General features: G+C 46.4%; 1 protein-coding gene across 1 annotated transcript in view; it reads right to left on the minus strand.

The window, feature by feature from the left end:
* The window catches only part of LOC130482512 (broad substrate specificity ATP-binding cassette transporter ABCG2-like), a 36549-nt gene that overhangs the window by 2700 nt on the left and 13349 nt on the right, over window positions 1–20500 (minus strand). Inside the window, exons 9-12 of the mRNA XM_056855256.1 lie at window positions 14882–14964; window positions 13446–13535; window positions 4763–4887; window positions 3885–4039 (exon numbers count right to left, since the gene is read on the minus strand). Of these exons, the coding sequence (XP_056711234.1) occupies window positions 3885–4039; window positions 4763–4887; window positions 13446–13535; window positions 14882–14964 (453 nt within the window). The remainder of the gene's footprint in view (window positions 1–3884; window positions 4040–4762; window positions 4888–13445; window positions 13536–14881; window positions 14965–20500) is intronic.

Below are 20500 nucleotides of genomic sequence, written 5' to 3' on the forward strand. Positions count from 1 at the left end.
AAACACGCCAATGCATGAATGTGGCATATATTGCTATGGTAAACGAGGAAATGAATGTGTGTTATTCTTGAGCAATGCTGCCAGAATGTGGAAAGTTACTAGAAAATATATTGGATACATTACTAGGGAATGTTACTAGAAAATACATGGAACACATTAGATGGCAGGGAGAAGATGGGAAGCTGGCCAAGCACAAAGTATGAACCCTCTAAAAACGATAAGCAGGAATGTACTTGATACAGCATAGCCCAAGTAGTAGAAGAAGAGTTGGTTTTTATATGCCGACTTCTCTACCACTTAAGGGAGAATCAAACCGGTTTACAATCGCCTTCCCTTCCCCTCCCCACCACAGACACCCTGTGAGGTAGGTGAGGCTGAGACAGTGTGACTAACCCAAGGTCACCCAGCTGGCTTCATGTGTAGGAGTAGGGAAACCAACCCGGTTCACCAAGTTAGCGTCCGCCGCTCATGTGGAGGAGTGGGGAATCAAACCCGGTTCTCCAGATTAGAGTCCACAGCTCCAAACCACCGCTCTTAAGAACTACACCACGCTGGCTCTCCAGTACTGGCTAGGACTAGGGTTGGCAACTAAATCTTAGTCAATTAATCTAGTGGCATATCTAGTTTAAGAACATATTTTGTTTGTGTATGATCTAATAGCTCTATGTAAGACCAGGTATCTATAACCACAGCTGTTTAGCCTCTGCTGAATCATTTGGTTTTTGTACCACAGAGTTTACCTTGCTTATGAAGTGTCATGTGTTTTGGAGTGAAAGCAACCACACCAAGGGGAAAAAAACATGCCCCAGCATTTCCTATGCTTTTGATACACAGAATCATAGAGTTGGAAGGGACCACCAGAGTCACTAGTCCAACCCTGCACAATGCAGGAAATTCCCAACTACCTTCCTCCCCACACACACCCAGTGAGCCCTACTCCATGCCCAGAAGACGGCTAAAAAAAAATCTTCCAGGATCCCTGACTAATCTGGCCTGGAGGAAAATTGGTTCCTGATCAGCATTTCCCTTGGCACATAAGAAAGGGCCACAAGAGCCAAACACTCATTCAACCCTACCTGACGCAACATGGGGTACAATTGTTGTTTTCTGAATTTAAAATTGACGGTGTATTCTTATGTGATGAAGAATATTTTATTTTTATGGAGCAGCAGGAGCTAGCTGTTCCATAAACCAGCCAATGATTCTCAACAAGGGCCAATCAATCCCACCTCCACCTGCCCCAAGTACAATCTGCAAATCTAGAAGAAGAGGAAGAGGAAGAAGAGTTGGTTTTTATATGCTGACTTTCTCTACCACCTAAGGAAGAATCAAACCGGCTTACAATCGCCTTCCCTTCCCCTCCCCACAACAGACCCTGTGAGGTAGGTGGGGCTGAGAGAGTGTGACTAGCCCAAGGTCACCTAGCTGGCTTCATGTACAGGAGTGGGGAAACCAATCCGGTTCACCAGATTAGCCTCAGCTGCTCATGTGGAGGAGTGGGGAATCAAACCCGGTTCTCCAGATCAGAGTCCACCACTCCAAGCCACCGCTCTTAAGCACTACACCACACTTGAGGGTCTTTCAGTACTTTTGGAGGCATATGGAGGGGTTTTTTTTAATTTATTTTAGGTAGCCCATTTTCCCTAACTGAAATGGTTTCTGACAACCAGCAGAGGAAAGAGTTTATCCAGCTCACCCCACCCCAAGGATAAAAACCCTTAAAACCAGGGCCGACAGCAGATAAGAATCAAGCCTAAGACGGAGGAGTTGGCCGGTGGCCATCAGACACAATGGCCTCATTGAACGTATGCCCATGATCTGTGTACTGTATTCATATATCATAAATATATACAAGTTACCTTTGTCTGGAGTGTTGATTTCATGTCCTAATTCTTTACTTGTGGCTTGGGGGTGGGGAATTTGATGATAATGTTGTATTATTTGTGGGCTGGGAATGGATTAAAGGTTAAGAACCACTGAGCCTAGCCATGAAGGAAAAGCTTCTGTTTGTACTTAAGTATTTGTTGCCTCCTACCATCTTGATCCCATCCATAAGAACATAAGAAAGGCCACGCTGGATCAGACCAAAGTCCATCAAGTCCAGCAGTCTGTTCACACAGTGGCCAACCAGGTGCTTCCAGGAAGCCCACAAACAATATGACTGCAGCAGCATTATCCTGCCTGTGTTCCAAAGCAGATAATACAATAGGCATGCTCCTCTGATCCTGGAGAGATTAGGTATGCATCATGACTAGTATCCATTTTTACTAGTAGCCATGAATACCCCTCTCTTCCATGAACATGTCCACTCCCCTCTCAAAGCCTTCCAAGCTGGCAGCCGAGTTCCACAAATTAACTATGCGTTGCGTGAATAAATACTTCCTTTTATCTGTTTTGAATCTCTCGCCCTCCAGCTTCAGCAGTTGACCCTGCGTTCTAGTATTATGAGAGAGGGAGAATCGCTTCTCCCTGTCCAGTCTCTCCATACCATGCATAATTTTATAGACCTCTATCATGTCTCCCCTCAACCGCCTTCTTCGCCTTCGTAAAACGTGACATTCTCAGTATAATAGAGAAGCAAATGACAGGATAGCCTTGTTCCAGATTAGTTTCAGTTGTTCTGCCCTTTGATAAGACTAAGCAATGGGGTGTGTTTGGTGGACAACAGTGATGCTTTGGAGATTCCCATCATGCTCATTAGTTGTGGTCCAGGCTGCATCAGGGAGTCCAAGCAGGGGTGGTCTCAGTGATTCTGGGGCCCTAGGTAAAAGTCCAGGATGAGTCCCCAAAATCACTTCCACACTAGAGCCAATCAAGGGATAGTCCTCACCCTGGGCAAGGTGGGCAAGAGTTGCTGCCACCAGAAGCCAATTGCCCTAGTCCCAGAAGCAGTAGGCATGAATGAAGGCAGTACCCTACACTCCCCCCCCATCTTGAAAGGTCCTTGGGTGGTTAGCCCCCCCCCCAGTATGGACCCAGGGCAGCTGCCTCTTTTTCCCATTGGTTAAGGGCCAAACTCAACATGACTCTGTCTTCATGTCCACCATGGGGACGCCACTGCCTTTTTAAAGCCTAAAATGGGAGATTTAACAATGTTGCAGGGGATGATGGCACTTTTAAACCACCCATTTTAGGCTTTAAAATGGCAACTGCATCTAGTTTAGCCCTAAGACCACCCCCAAGTCCAAGTGTGTCTTGTTCCCTCCCTCTTGTTTCCTACTCCCAGTGGTGCTGCCCACATTTGGGCAAAGGGACATATCACTGCAATATAGAGCTCCCTGTTCAGAGGGCAGAGAGCATTGGGTGAATCCAACATGGTGGCATTCCCCCCCCCCCCAAAAGCAGGTTTCAGCCCTTCTTGTACCTCAGGAGAGCCAGCATGGTGTAGTGGTTAAGAGCGGTGGTTAGGAGCAGAGGACTCTAATCTGGAGAACCGGTTTTGATTCCCCACTCCTCCACATGAGCGGCAGAGGCTAATCTGGTGAAACAGGTTGGTTTCCCCACTCCTACACATGAAGCCAGCTGGGTGACCTTGGGCTAGTCATAGCTCTCTCAGCCTCACCTACCCCACAGGGTGTCTGTTGTGGGGAGGGGAAGGGAAGGCGATTGTAAGCTGGTTTGATTCTTTCTTAAGTGGTATACAAAAAACCAACTTTTCTTCTTCTTCTTCTCACTGCTGTATTCCTGCACACAGTCTTGAAATCACTGCCATACGTTGTCCAATCTATTGTTTCTGTTGGCACAAAACCCTCCACAGGTTGGCCCTTCCTACAGCTAGCTGCGTGGCCAGAGGCCCACATGGCTCCACTTCCTAGCAGCCAGCACGCAGCTGCTACAATAACTCGTAAAGCAGCCATAAGTCACCATGAAGTAAGGATACTCACAATCATAAAGACAAACGTGATGGTCATGAGCAGGTTAGCGACGGCTACCACGCTCTGTCCTGTGGCTATAGCAAATGCCATAGATGTAGCCGTATAAGACACCATCATTAGGGTGAACATCATGGTGAAGAACGCCTCCACTGTTGGCTTCAGACCTTGAAGGACAAGAAAAGAAGGATGGGGGTGTTTGCATCCTCTGTTAAATATCCGTAGTTATTCCATTTGAAACACAACACATTTTTTATTTTCTAATCATTTCCATTTGTGTGCTGCAGCAGCAGCCCTGTGAGGTAGTTTGCTATTACTCCCGCTTTGGAGAGAACCTGTCCTATGTGAGTTCAGTCCTCACTGGTATTCATGGCTGCTAATAAAAATGGATACTAGTCATGATACATGCCTATTCCTCTCCAGGATCAGAGGAGCATGCCTGTTATATCAGGTGCTGAGGAACACAGGCAGTTGTCTTGTTTGTGGCTTCCTAGAGGCACCTGGTTGGCCACTGTGAACAGACTGCTGGACTTGATGGGCCTTGGTCTGATCCAGCAGGGCCTTTCTTACGTTTGCATGTTCTCACGCATTTCACGGCCTTGAGATTTGACCAACCGTGGGGGCAAGGCCTTGCTCACCACAGGAGGAATGCTTACAACCCAACCACAAGATTCCACATCCCAGTACACACAGAATTTCCTGGTCTACTCACTCTCTTTTAGTTGTGGGGAATGGAGGGTGTGTACGAACTCAAGGTCCGCTTTTATCACACCCTGGTTATACCCAAGTCAAATAGTGCCAACGCAAACCCAATTAACAAAGTGGAATTTGAACTCGCCTTTCTTAGATTCACACTTTTCTACCCACGGCTGTGTCTAGAGTATACTTGCCTAGCATGAAGTAAATTATGCATGTGAAAATGATGCTGGGTAAAGTCCTCATGGGTATTAAGTCAGCCATTAGCTTTGAGAAGAAATATGCAGATATTCTGTAGTATCCACTGATGTATTCATGTCTGTAATACAACAACAGAATAAGATAAGTCAGGTCTAACTAAGCACACAGGAACCATTCCGGTAAGTTGTAAGGAATTCATCAAGTTGTATGACGTTACCGTGATCAGAATGAATGCATTTTGGAAAAGTGCATACCGGTATATCCATTCTGTCTTCTACGAGCATGCTGTGCCATAAACTAAACCATGTTTTTAAACAATCCGTCTGAAGAGATCCTCTTGCATGGGCACCAAGATAAGCATCAGAGCTTCTCTTCTATATGCCCTCACGTTCTGGAATATGCTGGGCTCTGGAATGCCTTTCCACAGGAAATCCTCCTGGCCCCATTCCACTGACTGCTAGTCCTCTTTAAGGAGGCCTTTGGTATGCAAACAGTTTCGGTCTGTGGACTTAAGCCGTTAAGCTGCAGATTTGACCCTTTGCTAACTGCTTGTGGCATTGGTTATGGTGTACTGGTCATGGCGTTCTACTGATATGGAGAAGTGTCCTCTGTATTTGGAAACTGGATAAGTGCTGACTGCTTGTCATTTGTCATTTGTTGTTCAATATCATTTTTGTTTTTAAGTTTATGTGAAACCACCTTGAGCATTCACTCCAGGGTGGTACATAAACATGTTAAATAAATACAGACTTTGGATATATCCATATCTCAAACGTAAACTGGCTTAAAAGTCATTCCTTCTTCCCAGGGAGGCGAGCAACAGTAGTTAAAGCAGGGGATCAAGAGATCCTCCGCCTGTCAGGCTGCTATCTCGGTTTCGTTATTGCCTCTGTCTCTGCGTTGTATTGTCTGCCCCCCAAGGTCGCATACCTAGGCCTGGGAACCCAGCTCCTGAGAAACTGTATTCAGCCTGTACGTGTAATCTCCCGCCTTCCCTGCCTTATAATATCTCCCAGCTAGTGAGCCTCTCATAGCTGTCATTTTATTCGTTTGCACTGTATGCCTAATTGACCAGTAAAAGCCATCTGTTTGGACTCTATATGACTTTGTGGTGATTTCTGGTTCTGTGGGCCAAGGGCTGACATTATGACAGCTATCTCCTTCTCTTCACCATTCTACTAGCCAGGCTGGAGCCCAGGGGGGTTCGCCTGCCACTTGGATGGGAGCTGTGCAGCTCTCCAGGTGATCTACACCCTGGAGCCCTTCTCTGAGGATCCTACTCTGTTACAAGACTTAATCGCTGAACTTTTCCGGACGACCCGAGAGGTTTACCGCTTGAGGGGACTGGTACAGGAACAGTGGCAATCTCTTAAAGGACGTCTCTGGATGTTAACGTCGGAGGATACTGATGCTCGTCTAGATCTTCAGGACTTGGATCAATTACTGGACGATGCCCGATTGGCGACTGAGGATTTACAAATATTAACTGGACTTTTGGATAATCTTATTTCTCGAGAAACTCTTTCTACCATGGCGGGAGCCCCACCGGAGGGTTTTTCCCTGATCCCAGATGCAGCCAGCTGTCAGGCTGAGGCCAAGCGAGTCGCTATTAGCACCGCTCTTCTCCTTGTGGAATGTACAAAGGACACCCCGGTAGCCACCTTGGCTCAAGTTTTGACCTCGACCTTCGGAGCCGAGGCACCCGCACTGGCGGTTCGAGTACAACTCTGCTGGGCGGGCAACCCGACCCCATACTCTCACTCCTGGAGACAGAACTTTTGCCGCGCATTACGGCAGAGGCTGCCCTGAGACTTGAGAACGCCAAAGTTCTTGCGGATCAGCAAGCCGCCGAAGCGGCTAAGGTCGCAAGAGAGAGAGAGGCTGCGGAAGCAGCCAGGGCGGCGGCAGCAAGGATTAGGAATCAGGCGAACGTGGACACGCGCCCTAAGGGCAATGTACTAGGGCTATCAGGTCTGTCCTTTTCCCCGGCGTTTGTCCCGTCGCGCGCGACCCAACGCGCACGCCGTTTGGCTGACCGACGTCGAGACTCAGAAGAGTCTGAAGACGAGGATTTATATGGGGATAGCTCTCAATGGGCCACAAGCTTCCGGACCAGTAAGCCTCATCTTACTGGTGGCCCAAGTGAGGAGGCTCATCTCTTAAGAGCCCAGAATCGGGAGCTCTCCGACCGTGTTGATCAACTCCAGGAAGTAATGGAACGTATGCTTCAGGAGAACAGGCAATTACAACAAACCCTGATAGCTCTGAGACAGCCCGTTCCGATACCGGGTCAGGGGGTACCCGTACAGCCACCCGCTAATGTGCCTGCTCCACCCTTGCCTCCTGGAGCTCCTGTTGCTCCTCCGCCCGGACCACCCGTGCAACCACCTGCTAATGTGCCTGCTCCACCCTTGCCTCCTGGAGCTCCTGTTGTCCCTCCGCCCGGACCACCCATGCAACCGGGTCAACCTGCGCCCGGCCCTTGGAAGCAACTCAAATTGAGGACTACGTATGACGGATCTCTCGAGACTTTGCCTTGTTTCTTGCATCAAGTGGACAGTTATATGCGAGAACAGGGACAACTTTTCCCCACGGAAGACAGCCGGGTGCGTTACGTAGCTTCCCTTCTGACAGGTAAAGCGGCTGACTGGATGGTCCTCCAGTTTGACACCCGCTCTCATGCTATTCGTTCCCTCAACAACTTCATGACTGCCCTGAGAAGGAGGTTTGAGGACCCCTTCCTGGGGGAAAGAGCCAAAACGGAACTCTTACAATTAAAACAAGGCTCTGCTACAGTTCGAGAATTTGCCGATGAATTTCAACGACTGGCAAGTAAAATTGTAGGTTGGCCCGAGACCACCCTGATCCATCATTTCAGGGAAGCCTTGCATCCTGACATTTTGAACTGGTCTTACATGCGAGGCGATCCCGATACCCTCGAAGACTGGATCCTATTAGCCGAGGAAGTGGAAAGCCGCCGACGCTTCATTTCTCTCGTCCGTCAAAAGCACAAGGAAAAAGGCACCCAAAAGCCTCAACCCAAGGCACCACTGCTCGTCCCACGAAATCCCCCACGTCCGCCCCAGGAACGTGAAGCCCGATTTCAGAGGGGTGCCTGTCTTACTTGCGGAGAAATGGGCCACTTTGCAGCCGTTTGCCCACGCCGCCAGGAAATATTTCGTCCCAGCACAACAACCCGCGCCCGAGGTCGTCCACCACGCAGAGGCACCGCGGCCACCCGCAGCGCAGCTCCGGGAAGACCCACACCCTCTGCACTCCATGCCGGGGACCCAGCCTCCCTGCCTACTACCAACGACCCCGCCAGGTCTCGGATTACAAGTGCCCCATTGGGGGACGATTTTCCCTCTTCGGATGAGGAAAATCCTTGGATTTCTCCAGCCTTAAACCTGGAATCTCCCCTCGACTTGTCAAAAAACGGCTCCGGTCTGTGGTGAATGGAGCGTCTCCACAGACCTCTCAGGATCTTCCTATCAAACCGAATGCTCCTACCAAAATTAAAGACGTGGACTCCACCATCTACGTGGATGCAGTTTTACAGCAACTTAACGGTGGCCCACAAATCCCCGTCAAAGCACTAATTGACTCCGGTTGCTGTCGCACTCTCATAAGCGAAACCACTTTTGCTGCACTCAGAGCCGACTCTGAGGCTTTACCCGCCCCCGTCCAATTTGCCCAAATGGACGGAAGCCATTTCCAGGGGGGTCCAGTTGATCACCGCACCATAGGGGTGGCAATGGGAATTGGTTCCCACTGGGAACAAATAGACTTCACTATAGCCCCTATCCGATTTGAAGTGGTCTTGGGAATTAACTGGATTAAAGGACATAGTCCCAGTATTGATTGGGAAACAAACACTATCTCCTTCGCTAGTCCCACATGCGACCAGCATCGGCAAAACTTTGCTCTGCCATATCCGCCCGTTCCAGCATTAACCTCTACTGCCCCAGCACCACCGGCTCTACCCGCTGTATACCGAGACTTTGAAGATGTCTTCGACCTTAAAGAATGTGATGCCTTACCCCCCCCACCGGGCCTCAGACTGTGCGATTGAAGTGGTAAAGGACTGCACATTAACCAAGAGTAAGATTTACCCTATGAGCGCTTCCGAGCGCACTGTCCTCCGGGACTTTTTGGACAAAAACCTCGCCAGAGGGTTCATTCGCCCTTCGAATGCCCCAAACTCGGCCCCCGCGTTTTTCGTCCGGAAAAAAGAGGGCGACCTTCGCCTGTGCATTGACTTCAGAAAGCTCAATGCGGTTACCCAGACCAATGCCTATCCTATCCCATTAATATCCGATATTTTGGGACAATTACAGGAAGGCCGTGTGTTCTCTAAATTAGACTTGGTGGAAGCTTACTACCGAGTCCGTATCCGCGAAGGGGATGAGCACCTCACTGCCTTCTCTAGCTGTTTCGGAATGTATGAATTCCTTGTGATGCCGTTCGGATTAAAAGGGGCTCCGGGGGTCTTCATGCAACTCATCAATGAAATCCTACATGACCTTCTATATCGTGGGGTGGTGGTCTACTTAGATGATATTCTCATTTATTCGAAAACTATGGACGAGCATGTGGCTCTGGTCAGGGAAGTTCTGCAACGCCTGCGTAACCATCAACTTTTCGCAAAACTAGCTAAGTGCGAATTTCACCAAAGCAAACTCACGTTTTTGGGATACATCATCTCCCACCAAGGTCTTCGCATGGACCCCGCCAAAGTCCAAGCCGTCCTCGATTGGACTCCCCCCACCAACCGGAAGCAAGTACAGCAGTTTCTGGGATTTGCAAACTTCTATCGAGGATTCATCCCTAACTTCGCCCAGGTGGCTCTACCCATTACGGACCTACTGAAAACTAAGGGAAAAGTAAGCTCGGCTGCCTTGCCCTCCGCGAAAATCCTATGGACTGAGCAATGCCAAGCCGCCTTTCTAGCCCTCAAACGCCTCTTCACTTCGGAGCCGGTGCTACAGCACCCAGACCCAAATCAAATGTTCATTGTGCAAGTCGATGCTTCCGATGTAGCCATGGGAGGGGCTCTCCTCCAGCAAGGACCGGATGGTCTTCTTCACCCTTGCGCTTACTTTTCAAAAAAATTTGCGCACGCTCAATTAAACTGGCCCATCTGGGAGAAAGAGGCCTCAGCAGTTCATCATGCACTGACTCTATGGCGACAATTCTTGGAGGGGTCTAAAGTCCCCTTTGAGGTTTGGACCGATCACAAAAATCTAGCTGCCCTCACGGGGTCCCATAAGCTATCGGCGAAACAACAACGGTGGGCGGAGTTCTTTGCGCAGTTCCGTTTCACCCTGAAGCACGTCCCTGGGAAACAGAACGTTCTTGCGGATGCCCTCTCCCGTTTACCACAATATCCGGTAAAACTCGAAAGACCCACCAACTCTCTGTTCACCCCTATGCAACGTGGGGCTCTACCTATGCTGGCTGTACAAACTCGATCCCAGCATCAACACACCTTACCCAACGTACAAGCTCCGCCAGCTCAACCGGCTGCCCAGCCGCCACCACAACAAACCGGAGTTCCCGCCCTTCCTACCCCTCCGACCGCCCAGCCGCCTGCAGTCTGCGCGCCGCCGCACGTAAGCACTAGCCCCATAACTGTTTCTAAGATCTCCATGGCCGACGGGGGGGCCCCCTCCAAACTCCCCATCTCCGAGTCCTTTTTAACTGTCCTTCGGGATCAGTGCCTTTTAGAACGTTCCGCTCATACCCTACCTCCTGGTGTTTTGGAACAAGGAGGATCCTGGTACAAGGACTCGAAATTATATGTCCCCAAGGCTCTCCGAAAGGACGTTTTACATTTAGCCCATGGAGCCAAAACAGCTGGGCACTTTGGGTTCCTGAAAACCCTTCACTTATTGCGCAGACAGTTCTGGTGGGGGGGAATGCGTTCCGACATTGACTCCTTCATCCGCAGCTGTCCCGTTTGTGCCGCTGCGAAACGATCGCAGGGCAAACCCCCGGGACTGCTACAACCTCTTGAAACGCCCAGCAAACCTTGGGAAGTGATTGCTATGGACTTCATGACTGATCTCCCTCTCAGTGGGGGTAAAACTGTGTTGTGGGTTGTTACTGATTTGTTTTCTAAGCAAATACATTTGATTCCATGCGCAGGGATCCCCTCTGCTCAGAAACTGGCCCGCCTCTTCATGACGCATATCTTTCGTTTACATTCGTTTCCGCGTAAGATAATTTGTGACCGCGGCAGTGGTTTCGTTTCTAAGTTTTGGAAAGCTTTCCTCAAGTTGGTGGGAGTGGAACAAGGGTTGTCTAGTGCATACCATCCTCAAACTGATGGTCAAACTGAACGTGTCAATGCTGTACTTGAATGTTATTTACGCTGTTATGTTAACTACCACCAGGATAACTGGGTAGAACTGTTACCTTTAGCAGAATATGCCTACAATAATGCCATGCATCAATCCACAGGTTTTAGCCCATTTTTTGCTGTGTATGGACAAGATTTCAGTCCCATCGCTCCTACAGATGATATAGAGGGGGAGGGGAACCCCGACATTGCCTCCTGGGCACACGCCCTCCGTACCACTTGGCCCTGGCTCGTTAGCAACCTCGACCGAGCCAAACGTAAATACAAAGCACAAGCTGACAAACATCGCTCCCCCGGGGGTGATCTGCAAGTGGGTACTTTGGTTTACCTTTCCACCAAAAATCTCCGTTCCACCCAACCGTGCCATAAGCTCAGTGCCAAATACATTGGCCCTTTCCCCATCACCCGGGTCATAAACCCTGTCACGGTGGAACTGGCTCTCCCCAAGTCCTTGAGGCGTGTGCATCCTGTTTTCCACATTAGCCTCCTCAAACCCCATGTTGCTTCTCCACGATGGCATCCGGACCCACCTCCTGCGCAACCCATCATGGTGGGGGGGGAGGAACACTTCGAAGTCTCCAAGATCCTTGACTCCCGTGTTCACCATGGCAACCTGCAATATTTGGTCCGTTGGAAACATTTCCCCCCTGCCTATGACGAATGGGTACGTGCACGGGATGTCTCCGCCCCCGACCTCGTCGACGCCTTTCACATTGCTTACCCAGATCGGCCAGCCCCCTTGCGAACTGGGAGGGGGCCTTGAGGGGAGCAGAATGTCAGGCTGCTATCTCGGTTTCGTTATTGCCTCTGTCTCTGCGTTGTATTGTCTGCCCCCCAAGGTCGCATACCTAGGCCTGGGAACCCAGCTCCTGAGAAACTGTATTCAGCCTGTACGTGTAATCTCCCGCCTTCCCTGCCTTATAATATCTCCCAGCTAGTGAGCCTCTCATAGCTGTCATTTTATTCGTTTGCACTGTATGCCTAATTGACCAGTAAAAGCCATCTGTTTGGACTCTATATGACTTTGTGGTGATTTCTGGTTCTGTGGGCCAAGGGCTGACACCGCCACAGAATTCTCTGAACTCCACTGACCTACAATTCCTATGGACTAAGGAAGGAGGGGCATGGAAATTGAAACGGGATGTCGCAGAAGTCATTAAAGGAGATGCCAGAAGCAGCATTTTCATAACCAACCAACCTCATTAGGTATGCATCATGATTTGCTGCATCTTTGGCCTAACCAACTAACACATCTTTAATCTGTGATTAAAACTGCAAATGACTAACCTTACCAATTGATTGATGAAATCCTGCAGCCCTTGGAAACCACAGCCTCGCCCCAGTAAGTGAGTTACAGAAAGGCATTCTCAGCATGACCATTCGCTACAGAGTACTGTCTATCGATCACATACAGAGGCTTCATTCCACATCATAGCAAAGTATGTTTAGGATTGGACCCCCCCCCCAAAAAAAATGTCCACCCTCATGTAGCAAAAACCTCTCCCCTGAGCTCAGCCCGGGTGAAATCTCCGTGCATAAGGCAAAGTGCGGGACCCGCAAGCTTGGTTTTGCTCACAGCCAGTTACAAAGCAGCATGTCTAGAGGCAGGGATTCAAATAATTCCTATTTCCTCTAAGCTCTTTCTGAGAAGAAGAAAGGCTATTTAAAACCAAGGCTTGGATTTCTCCCCCTCCCCTTTTTTTTCAGATTGCTCTGTTTTTTGTTTTTTGTTCTTAAAATGCTTTTTTATGCTGCAATTGAGTGTGGGGGGAGGGAACTTTTCTCTCACTACAGCCAATAACAAAGCAGCATTTCAATGGGCGGGGATTCAAAAACTTCCTGATTTGAGCTTGGGGACTGCTGGTGCATAGACTCCCAACAGGAAAGTGTGGGTCCAGTAAGCAACAAACCTCAGGTAAAACTCCCATGCATAAATGACCTATGACTCCTAGATGCAATGGTTTTACTATTGACTCCTGGGCTTTATCTTATTACTGCCTTATGATATTTTGGGCTCTGCCATGTATCTGGTCACTGATCTTCTGTCTTCTTAAAAGTTTTGTATTACAGAGGGAGGGAGGGAGCCTCCTAGCATTCGCTTTCCCAAAGAGGGACAGCCTGACGCAGGCTCCTATATGCCCTTTCCTTGAGCCGCCTCTCCTTCTGCGTCAGGCCCCAGGTGTGACAGCCAACTGGCTTTCCACTCCAGCATCCAGACCATGCCCCTCTTCTCACTTCCTTGAAGGGTGACGATGGGGCAGCCTTTGATGGAAAGACAGAGTACAAGGTTCCTAAACAAATAATATTCAACTTACATAAATATCTTTTTCTCTACAACAAAGAGTTCAATGGCAGAGATGCTGCTGAAACACTGATTGGTGGTCACGAAGAACATGGCACCGATTCTATGGAGGAAGAATAAATAAAATAAAATATTGTCGAAGGCTTTCACGGTCAGAGTTCATTGATTCTTGTAGGTTATCCGGGCTGTGTGACCGTGATCTTGGTATTTTCTTTCCTGACGTTTTGCCAGCAGCTGTGGCAGGCATTTTCAGAGGAGAGACACTGTCCTTCAGTGTTACTCCTCTGAAGATGCCTGCCACAGCTGCTGGCAAAACGTCAGGAAAGAAGATACCAAGACCACGGTCACACAGCCCAGATAAAATAAAGATTGCCATCATAGAAGTCAATTAAGCAAAATTAAACCATCAAGGAAGTTTGGTATTGGCTGCTTGCAACCAATAAAACCATCCCTTTTATTGATAGGTATTGTCCATGTAAGACTGGGGACCCTGAACATTTAACCCATGTGCTGTTGTACTGCCAGCACTACATGAGGCCGAGGAATACCTATATTAAACCCCTACTGCCCAGTGATCAGAGTCTCTCAGATCAGCAGTTGGTGATGTACCTTTTACCTGATAGAAACCCCTCTGTCACCCAACAAGTAGCTAGTTTTCTCCTGTATGCACAAAGGATTCGCGAGCAGTTTGTTCGTACCTCTAAGTAATGTCATTTTAATGTAACCTGTTTTAACCGTTTTGGCAACTCTGTTTTGTATGCTGATGTAAATGCCTAATAAAGGTAATGATGATGATGATGATCTGCCTCGAGCCCAAGTGAGAAAGGCGGACTATAAATAAAAAAAGCAAATAAAGCCCACTTCTTTAACAAGGGGAATAATCCTGCCCTTCCTTGGCCACTTGGTTCCCCCACTAGCCCGCTTCCCATCCCAACTTCCTGGGCTCCTACTGCACTGCAGGTCTGCTGCACAAGGGGCTCTTATAACACTCGGGCAGACTTGGAACTGGAGACCAGCTTGCAGGCCAGAGATTTCAAAAGGCCTTCTATATAGCGCAGGTCTCTAGCAGTCATCTAACCGTTCTTCTTTTAGGTAAGAGAGCCAGCATGGTGTAGTGGTTAAGAGCGGTGGTTTGGAGAGGTGGAGAACCGGGTTTGATTCCCCACTCCTCCCCATGAACTGCAGGCGCTAATCTGGTGAACTGGCTCCCCCACTCCTCCACATGAAGCCAGCTAGGTGACCTTGGGCTAGTCACAGCTCTCTTAGAGCTCTCTCAGCCCCACCTACCTCACAGGGTGTCTGTTGTGGGGAGGGGAAGGGAAATGTGATTGTACGCCGGTTTGATTCTCCTTTAAGTGGTAGAGAAAGTCGGCATATAAAAACCTTCTTCTTCTTCTTAATACTAATTTCACCTGACAAGTGAATTGGAGGTACAGCCAGCTGACTGACCTGTTTTGCAAGCCGCTAGCATCATTTTTCACCCCAAAGAATATGGCACCGACGACCAATCCCAGGAAAACCGTAACACACAGCTGAAAAACAAATGACCCAATGTACTATCCAGTGACATTATTTTACAGCAAAACATTGCAAAAGTAATCAGTTATCAACTATGGACAAATAACAATTTTAGTGGGGTCTAAGGATGCCAACTCTGGGCTGGGAAATTCCTGGAGATTTGGGGGCAAAGCCAGGTGAGGGCAAGGTTTGGGAAGGGGAGGGACCTTACTGGGGTATAATGCCATAGATTCCACCCTCCAAAGCAGCCGTTTTCTCCAGGGCAACTGATCTCTGCAGCCCAGCTCCCACCTGTAATTCCTGGAGATCTACAGCTCCCACCTGGCAGGCAGGCAACTTTAGTGGGTACTAGTGCCTTTTAAAAAATTCCAGCTATCATAACAGTTTTAGGATGAAATGCCAGGGACCAACTGCCACCAACATCCTCGAACCACACACTGGCCTTCTTGCTATGATGCCCACTTGCTTCTTACCTAAAATGCCAATTCCCCAAAGCAAAGAACCAATCCCACCTTTCTATCCACTGGAATATTAGCTTCCAGAAGACATCACCTTCGGGTCTGTAGGGGTTGCTTTTATTGACCTTACACCTTTATATGTACGGGCAGTCTGTGATTCTGCGGTGCAAAACTATTGTGTCTGGAAATTTTGATGTGTGGCACGTGATTGGTCAGTCGACCGTATTAATGAATTTGACTGCCCATATTGAAATAGCTGCCACACCATAGGGAGATTTAGAATCATAGAATCACGGAGTTGGAAAGGGCCATACAGGCCATCTAGTCCAAGCCACTGCTCAATGCAAGATCAGGCTAGAGCATCCCTGATAAGTGTTTGTCCAGCCTCTGCTTAAAGACTGCCAGTGTGGGGGAGCTCACCACCTCCCTAGGTAGCTGGTTCCACTGTTGAACAACTCTTACTGTAAAAAACCTTTTCCTAATATCCAGCCGGTATCTCTCTGCCTGCAATTTAAACCCATTATTGTGAATCATATCCTCTGCTGCCAACAGGAACAGCTCCCTAGACTCCTCTAAGTGACAGCCCTTCAAATACTTGAAGAGAGCAATCCTGTCCCCGCTCAACCTTCTCTTCTCCAGACTAAACATTCCCAACTCCCTTAGCCTTTCCTTGTAGGGTTTGGTCTCCAGGCCCCAGATCATCCTCGTCACTCTCCTCTGCATCCACTCCGTTCTGTCCCCATCCTTTTTGAAGTGGGGCCTCCAGAACTGCATACAATACTCCGGGTGTGGCCTGACCAATTTACTTGGCTTGAAATCTCCTGACATTTTGTAATCAGCCTCCCATGGAAACCATTCTGTGATTGGTACCGCCTAACAAGGCATCCGTTTTGTGCTGGCACCCACTACGCTTTCTCAAAATTCAAAAGCGCCCACAGCCACCATATGACTGGGAAACCCTGTTGCAGGCAGTTGTTTCAAATTGTTCAATGGCAGAAGGGTGGTACATAAGTGTACCGAACAAATAAAGCAGAATAACAGTTGGCTTCCTAATATAGTCAAGAGTGGCTGAGACGGCGCGTTAAGAATTAGGTAGAAATAAATTGCAGCCAAGATGATGGTGTCAGACAGCTTTTTTTTTTGTTCAAAGGAGGAGAAAGCCTTGAACCTTAACATTAAAGAGTATTTCACACATGGTACCATAGTGCTAAGAACCTGCCGAAAGGACCAAATGTCAGGGATAATCCAACCGCTAAGCCAATTGCAGTGGGAAACAAGGATCATATCAAGACCAATTTGAGAAGATTAGCCCAGAAGGTGAAATGAACTGTGGGCCGCTAAGAGTCCGCAGTTCAAATCTGTTCCTAATGGCGTTAGCGAGATCAAAACGATGGAGGGAAGAAATTAGCCGGGGCCCTTAACCCTGGAAGATTATAAAGTTCTGAAAGGCCATAATTCTTATCACAAGGTCAAGCTTTTACAAAGCAATTATTAGGGATCTCCATAATATCAACATACACAGAGAATCAAAGTCTGTAAACGTCAGCACTCTGGAGAGATTTTCTTGTTGAGAAGAAAGATTTAAAAAGATGGCAGCTATATCTAATGATATGTTCTATAAGATTCGTTTCTTTCTCTATTTAATAATTATTTTATTATTAATAATAAACAGCACAAACATTAGGAAAATAATGTTAGTAACAGCAGGACAGCCAGCGTGGTGTAGTGGTTAAGAACAATGGTTTGGAGAGATGGACTCTAATCTGGAGAACCGGGTTTGATTCCCCACTCCTCCACATGAGCGGCGGACACTAATCTGGTGAACAGGGTTGGTTTCCCCATTCCTACACATGAAGCCAGCTGGGTGACCTTGGGCTAGTCACAGCTCTCTTCCATCTCTCACAGCCCCACCTACCTCACAGGGTGCCTGTTGTGGGGAGGGGAAGGTGATTGTAAACCAGTTTGATTCTTCCTTAAGTGGTAGAGGAAGTCGGCATATAAAAACCAACTCTTCTTCTTCTAACGTAAATACTCAATCAGAATGGGTGGGTCTAATTTCTGAGGGCCTAATGAAAGACTCAGCCCAGACCTGGATGGCCCAGGTTGGTCATCCAGGATTTCCAATTCAAAAAGAGCACCTCTATGCAAATGAGCATTTAGGCGTAACCTGATTATAGTTTTCGGCGTATCTTCAAAGCAGTGAAATAATAAACAGATAGAGTAATAGCCTTATCTTTACCAGACAGCAGATAAAGTGGTAGTCGTGAGTACAGGAAAATGTGAAATCAATGGAGTAATAAAAGAAGAATAAAAGAAGAATACAAATCACAACTGAATTAAAAAATGGATGTTTCTGTCTTTGTCTTTCCACATGGGCAGACTCTCTGTTCGACTGGGGTATTTAAGAATCGAATAATAACCTTAATTTATTTCAGGACAACTATGTGAAACAATGGCAACAAATAAAAAAAGATCTGATAAGTTGGGAAAAGGTCCCTTTATCACTTTGGGGAAGAATATCAGTAATTAAAATGATGTTACTGCCTAAGATGCTTTTTCTGTTTCAAAATTTACCAATAGTGACAGAGGTACAGATATTTGAGGAATGGAAAAAAGATATTTTGAGATTCCTTTGGGGTAAAGAGAGACATAGGATTGCATATAATAATTTAATAGAATTAAGGGAGACGGGAGGATTGGGATTACCAGATTTAAAAATGTATTACCAAGCGGCATGTTTCACCTGGATTAAAGATTGGATTCTCTTGGAGAATCCTAAGTTATTAGAATTAGAAGGATATAAACTACGATTCGGGTGGCATGCTTATTTATGGTATGAGAAACAGAAAGTGAATAAGGAATTTAATTCTAATATTATCAGGAAAAACTTATTACAAGTATGGAATAAATATAAAGATGCTTTAGAAAGTAAAACTCCCGGTTGGATAAACCCTATAGAAGCTTTTATGCGAAGAGGTGAACATCTAAATTTGGACTGTGATGTCTATAGAGAATTGATAGAATATAGAGATGGGACATGGATATTGAAAACGCGTGAAGAACTTCAACTAAAAGACTGGTTTATGTATTATAAACTAAATGATGTTTTTATTAAAGATAATAGATTGGGATTTAATCATACTAAATCTAACTTTGAGATAGTATTATTGAAAGGTAATAAAGGATTGATTGGTAGGATTTATAAAATACTTATAGAATTGAACTTAGAACAAGAAAGGATTAAACCAGTCATGTTGAAATGGATGAGAGATTTAGGATATAATATTGATTTGGAAATTTGGGAAAAGCTTTGGAAAAATGAATTTAGGTTTACTATTTCGAATGAAATAAGAGAAAATTTATATAAAATGTTTTATAGATGGTATATAACCCCGGTTTTATTAAGTAAAATGAAAAAAGATGACAAAGCGTTATGTTGGAAATGTGGTACTGATATAGGCACGTTTATGCATAGTTGGTGGTTTTGTAAAAAAATTAGGAGATTTTGGCAATTAGTTATGAATGAAACTAATAATCTTATTAAAGTAAAAATTAAGCGAGATCCCGCTTTTTGTTTATTGGGCATTCCAAATAGAGAATTGGATAAAGGTGATAGAGTCATATGTCAATATAGTTTTGCAGCAGCTAGGATTATAATTGCAAAAAAGTGGAAGCAAACGATTAAACCTTCAATTAGAGAATGGAGAGAAAAATTATGGTTGTATATGCGGATGGCCAAAATTACAGTATCCTTACATGGTAAAGATAGGGAGGAATTTAAAATTAGGTGGTCAAAGGCCGCTGCATACTGGGATAAATCGGCAAAAACGGATTTTAAAAATATAGTTAACGAATTATAGTATAATGTGATTTTAATTAATGTATAACAATGTGATTTTTTTTTTGTATTAGTCAACACACCCCATCGGAAGTCCATTGGTGATGGGCACTGTGGTGGGTGGTGGATTTTTGAAGTAGGGCGTAATATATATCCTTATATGTATAACAAATTATGTATAACAATATATGTAGAACAATATTAACAATATATGTTTTTATATGAACAGTGTAATAACAGAACTGTACGCTCTATGTATTTTTATTTTTATTTTATTATTATTATGTATATATTTTTTTCTATTTTTTCTTTTTTTTTCTTTTTTTTGGATTTATTATAAAAATCAATAAAAAAATTAAAAAAAAAAAAAAAAAAAGAATCTGCCAGATAATTCATTGAGGAGTAAGGCATTATGTCTGGCCAAGAAGAAAAGTCTTCGAAAGGTTGGAATGTTTAAGAATGCAAGATAATCTGGGAGCACTGGAAAAGATGAGGTACTCTGTCCCCAGAAGGACAATGTGCATTTCCCTTTGGCATCACCAGGACCTTGGATGCTTGCAGGGTCAGCCTTGGTCGGTACTTGGAAGGGAAACCACCAGGGAAGTCCAGGATTACTACACAGAGACAGGCAATGGCAAACTACCTCTAAACATCTATTGCCTTGAAAACTCTACAGGGTCGCTATAAGTCAGCTATGACTTGAGAGCACTTCCCACCACCAATGACAGATTCAAGGCTGGGACTTCTGAACATTTAAAAGTGGTAGGGGCATCTTAACCCTCTTCCTGCACGCCACTTCCCCTACATTTTTTCTCTCCAAATATTTTTCTTCCCAGCTGGCATTCCCAGCTGCACCTCTGCCAGAGCTTAGGAGGAAACAGCTGGAAGGAGAATAAGGAAGGAAAACTATATGAAGGGAAATGTTAAGCCAGTGTTTCCACAACTGTGCAGTCTGAGCAAAAAATGTACCATGGTAGTCTCTCAGGAAAGTCACAAGACTTGGAGGAAGGAGAAGAAAAAGAGTTGGTTTTTATATGCCAACTTTCTCTCCCACTTAAGGAAGAATCAAACCGGCTTACAATCACCTTCCCTTCCCCTCCCTACAACAGACACCCTGTGAGGTAGGTGGGGCTGAGAGAGTTCGGAGAGAACTGTGACTAGCCCAAGGACACCCAGCTGGCTTCGTGTGTAGGAGTGGGGAATCAAACCTAGTTCTCCAGATCAGAGCCCACTGCTGCAAACCACTGCTTTTAA

This window comes from Euleptes europaea, chromosome 9, assembly GCF_029931775.1.
Source record: "Euleptes europaea isolate rEulEur1 chromosome 9, rEulEur1.hap1, whole genome shotgun sequence".
Taxonomy (NCBI): Eukaryota; Metazoa; Chordata; class Lepidosauria; order Squamata; family Sphaerodactylidae; genus Euleptes; species Euleptes europaea.